Source organism: Crotalus tigris, unplaced genomic scaffold, assembly GCF_016545835.1.
Source record: "Crotalus tigris isolate CLP2741 ecotype Arizona unplaced genomic scaffold, ASM1654583v1 scf7180000017550.10884619, whole genome shotgun sequence".
In the NCBI taxonomy this organism is placed as follows: Eukaryota; Metazoa; Chordata; class Lepidosauria; order Squamata; family Viperidae; genus Crotalus; species Crotalus tigris.
The window spans coordinates 5,247,789-5,259,864 of NW_024096468.1; the positions used below are offsets into that span (position 1 = coordinate 5,247,789).

Sequence of the window (12,076 nt, forward strand, 5' to 3'; positions counted from 1 at the left end):
CTACACCCAGGGTAGGTGGAATAGAGACAGGGGAAAAAAAGAGGTGACAACGTTTAATGTCCAAGTATATCATGCCTTGTTCTTTTCTTTTCAGCACTGGATTACTGTGTTCAAAAGAATCATATGATACCATCCATTGCTGTTCTCTTTCTGAACGAAAGGCAGAACCCGTCTGTTTTTAACTCTCTGCCTCTGAATCGAAAACATCATACCCAGCTTCACAGAAAAGCTGTAGTTCAAGAAACAAGCCACAGGACTTCATTTTTATATATGACAACAATAGTGAGATTTTGTACGCACAGAGATAGAAAGCCCTACAAATTCCTACAATGGAAGAATGGATGGTGAAGTGAACGGAATGGGCTGGGATGACAAAATGGACTGGTTTGATTAAAGAAAAGACTTTATCTACACTGGAAATCATTTTTGGAACTTTTTTGCATGACACTGAAAGAAATGAAAATGTAATTTTGAGATTTGATGATCAGAACTGTTTATGATGATAAAAACATTTTGTACTGTGGTCGATTTTAGATTAAGAAGTTAATGTGTTTTATATTTGTATCTGTACCAAAGAAAACTGGAAGTTATTCTTCTTCTATTCCCTTTTTTCTGCACTTTTAACTTTGCTTTTTCTGAGCCTTTCTACTTCCTATTTTTCAATTTCTTTGTGTTTTATCTTTTGTTGAAATTTAACAAAGTTTTGTTTGTTTGTTTTTAAAAAGAAAGGCTATAGTTAAGCCTATTATTAGGCCTTCCATTTTCTGAGAGGGAAGCGTTTATGAAGAGAAATGTTCAATTATGCCATGTCCTACTTGGATAGGATAATCCCATTGTCCTATGATCCCCCTGAGCATACTATTTCTGTTTCAGACATATAAAACTTCTGGGAGGAACAAACACAAAAGCTCCCGCATCTAATACAGGAATTTCTGTAGTGCCCAAACCTTTAGTACACAAAACTAAACAAACAAGAGAGCCATTTTGTTCCAAGATGTAAACAGAACTTAAACAGAACAATGTGCCATTTTTTGGCTAAAATGGACCATTTTTTCCCAAGCATGAGACAAAATGATGAAATGAAGAATGTTTGTTCCAAATCTAGAATATTGGAAATTTCTCTTCTGTACTTGGAACATTTTACATGCTTTAAAGTCCATCTTAGCACATAGGTTACATTTGACACATCCCAAATATAACCCAAAATCCATTCCACTTTGGTGACTCTAATAAAGTGACCAGCTGACAATTAAACAGGGAATTTTCTTGCTGGAAAGCAAAAATCAAACCAACTGAGCATAGCAAAAACTAGAGGAAAAAAAATCACCACTGCTATTTTGAAATGGCAAAAAGGCCGTAGGACAAAACCGTTATTGAATTTTAAATTGGGGACTTCTTTTTTTTTTACAAAGTTTGGGCCAACTTGTGACCAAAAAATTGCATGTGCCCCCCCCCCCCCAGCACCCACTCTTGACTCCAGGAGCCCACCAAGATTACACTGCCAAGCTTGACACTGATTTGCCATTTTTCAACTGCATGTTTGTTTGTTTGTTTTACAAAAAGGGCAGATATAATTTAGCTGCATTCCACTCTCCAGTTTGTATTCACCTAATAGTCTTGTCTTAAAGCACACAGACAAAAAAGGAACCAAAAAAGGGGGACCTCAAAGGGGCACAACGGCTCAGCGGTTAAAAATGCTGAGCTTGTCAGCTGGAAAGTGACAGCCCGGGTTCAAGACCCAAGCGCTGTCTGACAGGATGAGCTCCTGTAACTCACCGCTCTTGCCCATCTAGCAGTTCAAAAGCATGCAAATGTGAGTAGATAAACAGGTACCACTTCAGTGGGAAAGTAACAGCGTTCTGTGTGCTTCTGACATATAGCCATATGGACCACATGACCACAGAAGTGTCTTTGGACAACGCTGGCTCCCTCGGCTAAGAAGCGGAGATGGGCACCACCCCCTAGAGTCAGACATGACTGGACAGGGGAAATCTTTACCTTTAGTTTGACTTCAATCCTGTGGGGAAATGACCACTGCATTTCTCATCCCAAACAGCCTCCAGGTATATAAAAGGTTACTTGTCCCCAGGAGTTTACACCCTGCCAATTATATGCTAGCCATATCCCTCTCCATGCAAAACGATGAGTTCCAAGTGATTCTTTCTAGACTTGGCTTCAAGGAGTGAACGTCTTCCCTGCAGTTCTAGATCCCAGATATTTAGAAAGACAGTGAGAATACTTTATTTTGTGAATATATGGGAGATTGTGTAATGCCTGGGAGAGACGCTGAGCTGGAGAAAGGAAACCACTGCTGATATATGGCAGAGGTAGGCAACCTTGGCTCTTTTATGACTCGTGGACTTCAACTCCCAGAATTCCTGAGCCAGCCATGCTGGCTCAGGAATTCTGGGAGTTGGTCCACGAGTCATAAAACAGCCAAGGTTGCCTGCCCCCGATATACGGCATACACCAAAATCTGCACAAGTTCTTCTTGCTTTCTAAGCATCCTGGAAAATCATCAAAGCTTAGGAAAAGTCTCACCCCTCTGTCTTCCAAAGGTCAGAGCCGGAAGGTCTGCCCTTATTTCAGAAATATTTAAGAAGTGAGCAAGGGTCTATTTTCTGAATACACCCCAAATCAGAGCACCATGAAGGGGAATCTTTGCTTCTTGAGGTTTGGAAAGAGTGAGAATTACACCAGAAAACAAAACGGGCTCCATCGTCGAATTAGGCTCCAACGTCTCTCCCCAGGAAGCCAAAAATTTGACTCATTAGGTCTCAAACATGACAGTATGTTAGAAGAGGGAACACAACCTACATCACTAACATTCTAGCGTAGATCAAACAAGGGGTAGCTGATCTGTGGCATTCCAGGGCTCAGCTGCCATTTCCATTAATGCTTCGGGCAATATTGTGGGGGTTTACATTTGCTGATATCTGGGGATGTACAGGAATAAGTGGACAGTCACAGGTGACGTATGCCTGGATATATTTTTTTTTAAAAAAAGCAAAGCAAAAGAATGATGAGCAATGAATGGGCATTTCCTTCAGCCAGCTGCTTGTTCCCCAGGGAGTCCTGGACAGGCGGATCTGCACGTCCCAGGATCATGTTGCAGGATCCAGTCACTGGGTCAGAGGTTTCGTCTTCCGAGCTTTCAGACACAAGTTGGAGCCCATCCTCAGGGAACTTCACCACACAGAAAACAGCCCAGAGCACACAGAGAGGTTTCCCCGAAGATGGGCTCCAGCATGTGTCCGAAAGCGTGGAAGACAAAACCTCTCATCCCAGTGACCGATGGATCATGCACTCTTGGATAGGCCTCCTAAATTTCACCGTCTCCTGTTTATTCTAAAGGTAGTTACACGGTGCTTTAGTCTTTCCCCACTTTTCAATGCAGTAACACTGGCGGACTGTTTCATACCTGATAGAGACAGTGGCAAACGCTCCGAAGCTGAGGTGGGAACTCGGTGGAAGAGTTGATGATGGCATGGAAGAACTTCTCGGTCATCTGAAGAAGGCTCCGCTGGTTACTATCCAGGCTTTCACTGGATTCCAACCTGCAAGACAGGCCTGTGAAAGCTTTCCCAAACTCCCTAGCTTCGGTTTAAAAAAATGGGTCGGGTGTGTGGCTTCTTTTGCAAGGATCCACACTGCAGCTATGGTTCTCCCCTGCTTAGTGTTACCAATCAAGAAGGGGGAGGCAGCCTTTCCCAACTTGGAAATTTCCAGGTGAATTAGGGTAGAAATTAACAGAATTACCAAGCTGCTGAATTGTCTGGGAGACTCAATTCCAACACATTGGACAGTAATTGTCTACATCAAATGATGGTGAATGTTTTGAGCTTGGCATGTTAAACATTCGGAAAATGCCTACTTAGACTCTGCTGGTGTCACACAGAAACCCAGACACACACCCGGACAAACAAGGCCTCTCACGTAAGACAGCTCTGCTCTCAGAGAGCCTCTGGAACCTCCAAAAATCATGCAAAAATGCTCACGTGACTTTTGGAGGCTCCAGAGTGACCCACAGTCACTCATGCCTTAGTCACCTCCCGTCTTGACTATTGCAACACGTTCTACATGGGGCTGCCCCTGAAGAGCATCTGGAAGCTCCAGCTGGTACAAAATGTAGCATCCTGCATGGTTTTGTGCAGACCTTGGTGTGAACATGTGACACCTCTCCTGTGGGAGCTGTATTGGTTGCTGATTTGCTTCCGGATGCAATTCAAGGTGCTGGTTGTCACCTTTAAAGCCCTTCATGGCTTGGGACCAGGTTATCTGAGGGACCGTCTCTTGCCGGTCACATCTACCCAACCCACTAGAGCAGGGAGGCAAGGAATGTTGCGGGTCTGGTTCGCTAAGGAGATGCATCTGGTGGACCCAGAAGAAGGGCCTTCTCTGTGGTGGCTCCCTCTCTCTGGAACATCATTCCCTCAGAGATTAGCCTGGTTCTTCCAGTGGGCCTGGGGAACCCAGAGTGGGATAGAGCTCAACACATGGCTAGTTTAATTTGTGTTGTCGCTGGGATAGGGGTGGGGTTATTATATTATTTTATTTTTCCTCTTGTTATTTTATTTTTTATAGGGTGTTTTTTTATTGATGTAAACCGCCTTGAGTCACCACGTGCAAGTAGGCAGAAACACAAATTTTCATAAATAAATAAATAAATAAATAAATAAGGACAAGGCCCTCTTGCAGGATTTCTTTCTTGAAGTCTACATTCAAGATTCCAACTGCATCATTGATTATCAGATGACTGAGATTTCACCATTAGCTATTTATAATCATCCATGCCTACCTGTAACTATCTTCCCAGTGAGTGGAAAAAAGTTGGCTTTTGAACTTTATTACTATTTGCCTATGTCCAGGGAAAAAAGCACTTAATTGCAAATATTAAAACTGACTCCTAACTATATTGTATATATGTAATTATATGCCTGCGTTTTTATTATTTACTGATCAAATCTGGGTACTGCCCGTCTCATTCTCAGCTATAAAACTGCTTTGAGAACCAGTCTTGGCTGAAAAACAGAATATGCGTCTAATAAAAAAACAGATCAGTCCTTAGCAAGAGTAATTTCATTTCAGTACCTCATAGCCTGCAACACTCCAAAATGAACATATCTAAACTAGGTAGCAAAAAATTCAGCCATGACAGTCCAAGAAAGAGGCTGTTTTTCTCCAACTGTTTCTACCCATCCCATCATATGAAAGGCATGCTCCAGGTGTCGATTAGAGAATATAATCTAAACCAGCCTTTGTCAAACTTGGCACTTTTATAAGAGGAATGGACTTCAGCTCCCAGAATTCCGCAGCCAGCATTCTGAAAGCAGAGGTCCACACATCTCAAAGTTGCCACGGTCAAAAAACACCGATCCAGACCACTGTTTCTCAATCTTAATGACTTTTAAGATGTATGGACCTTAACTCCCAGAATAACCCGGCCAGCCATGCTGGCTCAGATATTCTGGGAGTTGAAGTCTGTACATCTTAAGGTTGTTAAGGTTGAGAAACGTTATGATAAGAGTGTTCTTCTGCTATCTCTTATTTTTCCCCACAATAATCCCATAAGAGAATCCTGTTGGCCTTTTTAGAAAATCCTTAAGACCTGGTTGTTTTGCTGGGCAGAAAAGTGTTGGAAAAAAGTGATCTTGCAAAGCAGCTCACATCTTGCCTCTTTTCAATAAAGATCCAGAGAGAAGACCCTTATGATGCAAATTTCAAAGCCAGGGAGAAAAGCAAAAAACAAAAGGAGGAGAAATAAGAAGAAAGAGCAGAAACTTCTCCCTCCTTCTCCCTTTGCGTGCCCTCCCCATTACTATTCCAAAATCAAACCTTGTAGGGTCCACTTCGAAGCTCACAAGTTGCCATTCTGGGGATGTAATTACAGTTCTTAATAAAGGCTCCAAAAGCTTCTGTAGATAGGTTGCACCGTATACCTGCATGAGACAGTTTACCCCCCCCCCCATTCAAATTAGTTTCATCCAAGGAAAAAAAAGTGTATGCTTGTTCCCACCTTTAGTTTCTTACTGTCTGATCATTTTGTATCTTTTCATGCTTTTATACATAACATTTGCTCGGAGTTAGCATGCTTGGTCACCCGCCTGAATCAATACCTCTTTTGGGGGTCAGAGATCTCTTTTCCCTATGCAAATTTTCAACAACGTAGTTTTCCTACTGGCGCATAAGGAAAAGAGGCTGATTGAGAGATCCAGCAAGCAGAGCTGAGAACAAAGAGGAAGGGGATGCCCTGAAACACGAGATCTGTGGGCCACCTAAAATGTGAAACTGCCACAGCAAAAATTATTGACAGCTGTCATTTAGACATTAAAAAATAACATGTTGTACTAAAATGGATTTTTAAAAAGTCTGCCTGCATCCTTAATAACTGCTGTGCTGGGAATTCTGTGTATTAGTGTAAAATCAGCATATAGAATCGTTTTACTGTGATTTTGATACAACTTCAAACCTGCATTTTAACAGGGAATGCCAATTTTTTCAAGTTCATCTGGTTTGGTGTGTCTTAACCTTTTGCCCCAAATCTCTCTGCATGTCAACCAGATTTGAAGATCAAATGTACCTTAAAGCAGAAAGTCATTATTTTGCTAGCCAGACTATTTCCCCTGAAGAGAGTCTGCATGGAGTCAGCCAGCTCCACTTCTTTAGAAAACATGTTCCAGAGCAGCTGGTAAAGCAAGTGCCTGGAGTCAAAAAGGGTGACAAGGACACGAGCTAGTTCATCCTTCAAAAAGGGAACACAAACAGAAAGAGGTTAAATTAAATTTTGTTCTTGTTTTGTTGAATAAGCCGCTGTGGGTTAGGTTTGTGCAGGACTCAAAACTACAAGACAATACAGTTAACAAGATTGGACTTAGTTAGAATACAGGTAGTCCTTGTTTAATGACCATTCGCTTAGCGACATTCAAGGCTCCGACAGCCCTCTCCAGAGTTTATTACCTGTTTTCAAAGTTCTGATGGCCACACACACACACACACACCCTCTGCAGTCATGTAATCCCATTTTGGGTGCTTGGCAACCAATTTATGCCCATTTGCAGTATTCTGCAATCACATGACCACATGACTACAATTTTCAGTGTTTTTTGCAAGTTTCCAGCATTTCCTTCTGGTTTCCGGCAGGAAACAGCCATTGGGGAAATGGGTTCACTTAATGACTGAGACATTTGCTTAACAACCGTGGAGTTCACTTAATAACTACCGCTAAAAAAAATCATAAAATTGGATGCAGTTAATGCAGCAACCTAATTAACAAACCCTACAAGTTAACAACCATAATTCTGGGGTCAATTGCAGTTGTAAGTCAAGGACTATCTGTAATGAAAACAGGTAGTTTTGATCATATGCTCATTTCAGAATGAGTTCAATTATATCCATTCAGGTCAAGTTATTTTTTTTTAATCTGTCTCTTAAAATAAAACCTTGTAGATAGATATTCCTTTTATTAACTTATTCTGAAACAAAAAGCCTCTGTCGCTGGTGTGTAGACCTCTTAAAAATCAGACAATAGATTGTGATCTCCCTCTTGTCTGTCCTTATTTGTGTATAACCCAATTGTAACTCGCATTCAACATTCACCAATTTAAAGTCACAAAGGAGCAACCAACAGTGTGAGTCATCTTACCCACTGGGAACAAGGCACCACATTTGCCAAGGCCATAGCAATGGGCAATTCTCCCTGGTCACCCATCATGGTGACCAACTCCACCAATCTTTCAAACCGATCTGCCAGCACCGTTTCCGCCAAGGTGTCAAACTCAGTGCCCTGTTGCAGAATTTTGGTGAGGACCTCCATAAATGTAGCTCTTGTCTGGAGGTCTTTGTGATATCCTAACCCTACCAACAATGAAAGATAAGAGTTTAGGTACAGTTTTGCATTTCTGAAGTCCACAATATAAAGGAGAAGCTCATCCATTTTACCTATAGAGTGCATAAGACCGCTATCCACGTTCGCGTTGAGCAAGTTTGACATAGCCAGAACGGTGCAGTGCCGCAAGGAAGCCAATCTTCGAGACATCCCACGTTTCCGGCCGCCTGTTTGTGCACTCTCATCTTCCACTTCACTGCAGTCATTAAGGAGGTTCATAAACAGAGTGAAGTACCTAAATGTGTATATATATAAAAAAGTTTGCATCTCTCCAGGAAGATCTTCTTATACTCTCTTTCACCCAATCTGCATTTATTCCTGCCTGCAGAAGCGGTGAATGCTCCAACACTGGAAATTTTTAAGAAGAGACTGGACAGCCATTTGTCCGAAATGGTATAGGGTTTCCTGCCTGAGCAGGGGGTTGGACTAGATGACCTCCAAGGTCCCTTCCAACTTTACTACTACTACTACTACTACTACTACTACTACTACTACTACTACTACTACTACTACTGTTAGCACGGCTAACAGATGACTTTCTGCATGACATATTCAGCATTCAGACATTTTTCACCAAATTCATTTGCAGGACATAAAAGTTCAGTGAACATAAAAAAGCTAGCTTTTTATCGTTATTTTTCTTCTTCAGTTCTTTCTGGATGAGAAATGTTTTCAAAGAAAACACCAAGAAAGTCTAGGTGCCTTTTGAAAAAAGGATCTTTGGGATAACCATGATCTGATTGAGAATCTCCATAGATCAGGGGTAGGCAACCATGGCTCATAATTTTATGACTCGTGGACTTCAACTCCCAGAATTCCTGAGCCAGCCATGCTGAGGAGAAATGGAGAGGTTTCCAAGATCAGCCATGCTGGCTCAGGAATTCTGGGAGTTGAAGTCCACGAGTCATAAAAGAACCAAGGTGGCCTACCCCTGCCATAGACATTTCAGTTTGCTTTTCAATTGAATTGTGAAGCTTATATGTTATATTAAGGGTGGAAAAAATTCTGAAGTTAATTATCTTGGCCCATTTTTTTTACATATCAAAAGCCTAGCATTTTAACAGGGGTGTATAGGCCATATACCCACTGTATAGGTTTATGGCATTAAGAAGACCCAATCCATTAATCCTTGGCTTCAAATATTCTTTAAATAAACTTATAGTTCTTGTTTTACAACTGTTCATTTATCAACCGCTTGAAATTATAATGGTGCTGAAAAAAATGACTTATAACTATCCAATTATTAATGTTGCAGCGTTCCAGTGACATGCTCAAAATTCGAGTGCTTGGCAACGACGTGTATTTATGACTGCTGCAACATCCCAAGGTCACATAATCATCCTTCCCAGGGAGCTTCCAACAAAGTCAATGGGGAAAGCTGGATTTGCTTAATGGGAGTGGCAAAAAAGTTTAGAAAATAGGGTGCGATTTAACAACCATATCATTTAGATTCCCAATTGTGGTCATGTCAAGGACTACCTTTACTGATTTTTTTTCTCTGTGTTTTCACTTTTCTTCTTACTACGTGCTTCATCGTTTTTCATCTACATGGCTGATGAGAAAAATCAGCAGGACTAATTCAAGATTCAAGCATCTTGCCAGGTACCAGAACTAGGATGGGACAGGAATCAAATTAAAGTATTCCTGACAGTCTGCTTTCCAATCCCTATTTGAATATGTTCATTTGTTTCACTGTGAAGCGGATCTTAACATTAGAAAGATTTGCCTGAGCTAATGCTTGATTCTCTTCCTATCTTATATTCAGGCTGGAACAGCAATGAATCCTTTTTCAAACTGACGTTCAGTAAATTAAATTATGTACAGTTACATCAATTCAAGCATACATCAAATTTTTAAAAAGTGTGTGATTTAAGGCACAAGAAATAGAGACCACTTTTCCATCTCTCCCCTTTAATGACGGAAGAATGAACAATGGCATTATTTAACTGCAAGGTTTCCTGAGACAGATCAAACTTTATAGAAGTAGATATGCCTAGGCCAGGGGTAGGCAACCTTGGCTCTTTTATGACTCGTGGACTTCAACTCCCAGAATTCCTGAGCCAGCATGGCTGATCTTGGAAACCTCTCCATTTCTCCTCAGCATGGCTGGCTCAGGAATTCTGGGAGTTGAAGTCCACGAGTCATAAAAGAGCCAAGGTTGCCTACCACTGGCCTAGGCAATGCTTACTGCCCAAGTAGAACAGGAGTCTAGCTATTTCAATCTATCAAGTGCTAAAAACAGGCTGTTACTTGAGGAATAGCTGGGATTTAGCTTCCATCAATTCAACTCCATCTCCTTCTTCTGGTTGAAGTGGAAGCCCGGCCAGAAGAGAGACAACAGCTTCCATGCTTGCCTGGTCCAAGTCTCTGAACAGGAAAACAATGAATGAAATGAATCCATCAAAAGTGCATTTTTCACACAATTTTCACATGGGCAACAAGGAAGTCCAAAGCAACCAGGAGTCTTAAGACTGAGCATCTTGAGCTGAGAGCTAGGGTCTGGTTAAAGGCAGGACAAGAAGCAACGGATGGAAACTAACCAAGGAGAGAAGCAACCTAGAACTAAGGAGAAATTTCCTGACAGTGAGAACAATTACTCAGTGGAACAACCTGCCTCCAGAAGCGGTGAATGCTCCAACACTGGAAGTCTTTGAGACTGGACAGCCATTTGTCTGAAATGGTATAGGCTTTCCTGCCTGAGCAGGGGGTAAGACTAGATGACTCCCAAGGTCCCTTCCATCATCATTATTATTATGTCACCTATAGACCTTCCATAGCTAAGGGTGGATGTGAAGTCTCTGCTTTTCTAAACCAACACCTTCACCACTACCCAGTTTTTGGTCCGAGAGAAAGGAACTGACCCTAAGTCACCAAGTTGGATTCCATGCCTAAGAGAGGACTAGAGCCTGGGTCTTCCCAGGTCCAACACCTGAACCACTACACAGCTTCTTGAGAGAGAAGGAATGCCCTGAAGCACCCCTCTCCCCACAGAAAGATCTTGTAGATGAGGACTAGAACCAGGATCTCCCCAATGGTACTCGGGCAACAATTTTAGCAGTATATCAGATCCTCTCTTGGTCTGAGAATGACTGGCCCAAAAATAATCCATCGAATTTCTGTGGCTGAAGATGGACTAGAACCAGAGTCTTCCACTTCTAGTCCAAATACACCAGACTGCCTCTCATAAACATAGATACAATGAACTCAATGTGCACTTGCTATTCTGTCTATCAAGCATTCATTCATTCATTCAATCGGAGCATTCTACCTCAAGCCACTAAATTCCATCTGTTATTAATCAACCACCCTATAAATTATATTTTAACAACTTGGTGCATAGTTAGTGTAGGTGGCACAGCTAACTGAGCACTCTGTTTACCTTGTCAGACATTTCACATCCTCATCTGTAGCCTGGTTGGATGTTCCCATAACCCAGTCAGTCAAGTATTCCACCATCTTGTTCCTAGAGTTCAGAATTACAGAACAAAATGTATGGAAAATAACACTGGACAAAATCCAAATTAAAGAAACTATGCGGAACTTTTTCCAAATGCTAGATAAAATGCTATCTTGGAAATCTTACACTGGTCCCTCCCTTCCCACAAAATCAATCCAAGTACATTATTTTCTCTTATAGCAACCATGCCCATTTTCTGCCACTAGCTAAATAAGGTATTGGTAGCTATATTATATCATAAAACAGCCAGGAGGCATTACCTAACCAACTTTGGCTAACAGGAAAAAGCTGAGAAGGCTTGCAGCTGGCTAGTAGATAGATGTTAGCCAGCAGAAAATTTTGTAGATGTAGGCAAGTATAAGAAACTGAAACAAACAGTCTATGAAATTATTAGAAGTTGAATTTAATCTGAAGACTTTATTTTTATTAATTAAAACAAGGGTCCTCAACCTTGACAACTTTAAGACTTGTGGACTTCAACTCTCAGAATTCTGGGAGTTAAAGTCCATAAGTCTTAAAGTTGCCAAGGTTGAGGACCCCTGAATTAAAAGCTATTTTCTAACAGTTACTTCTGGGACTTAATGCTCCTCTTTCTCTTAAATTCCAAGAATGCTATTGTTTTCGCTTTCTTCTCTCTCTCCTAAGTTTATTTAATATCTGCCCACTAAATTTGTTTGCATACCCTCGCCATCATTAGTCCAAAATCAAACCTTGGAGGGTCCATTTCGATGCTA

The 12,076-nt window shown here is 41.4% G+C and overlaps 1 protein-coding gene across 5 annotated transcripts in view; it reads right to left on the reverse strand.

Moving 5' to 3' along the window:
* NF1 (neurofibromin 1) overlaps positions 1–12,076 on the reverse strand; it is a 211,016-nt gene that overhangs the window by 139,425 nt on the left and 59,515 nt on the right. For all 5 annotated transcript variants that reach the window (XM_039341252.1, XM_039341260.1, XM_039341268.1 and 2 more), the window contains exons 24-30: positions 11,265–11,348; positions 10,136–10,252; positions 7,939–8,120; positions 7,643–7,854; positions 6,581–6,742; positions 5,836–5,939; positions 3,422–3,557 (exon numbers count right to left, since the gene is read on the reverse strand). In XM_039341252.1, coding sequence (XP_039197186.1) covers positions 3,422–3,557; positions 5,836–5,939; positions 6,581–6,742; positions 7,643–7,854; positions 7,939–8,120; positions 10,136–10,252; positions 11,265–11,348 — 997 coding nt within the window. The remainder of the gene's footprint in view (positions 1–3,421; positions 3,558–5,835; positions 5,940–6,580; positions 6,743–7,642; positions 7,855–7,938; positions 8,121–10,135; positions 10,253–11,264; positions 11,349–12,076) is intronic.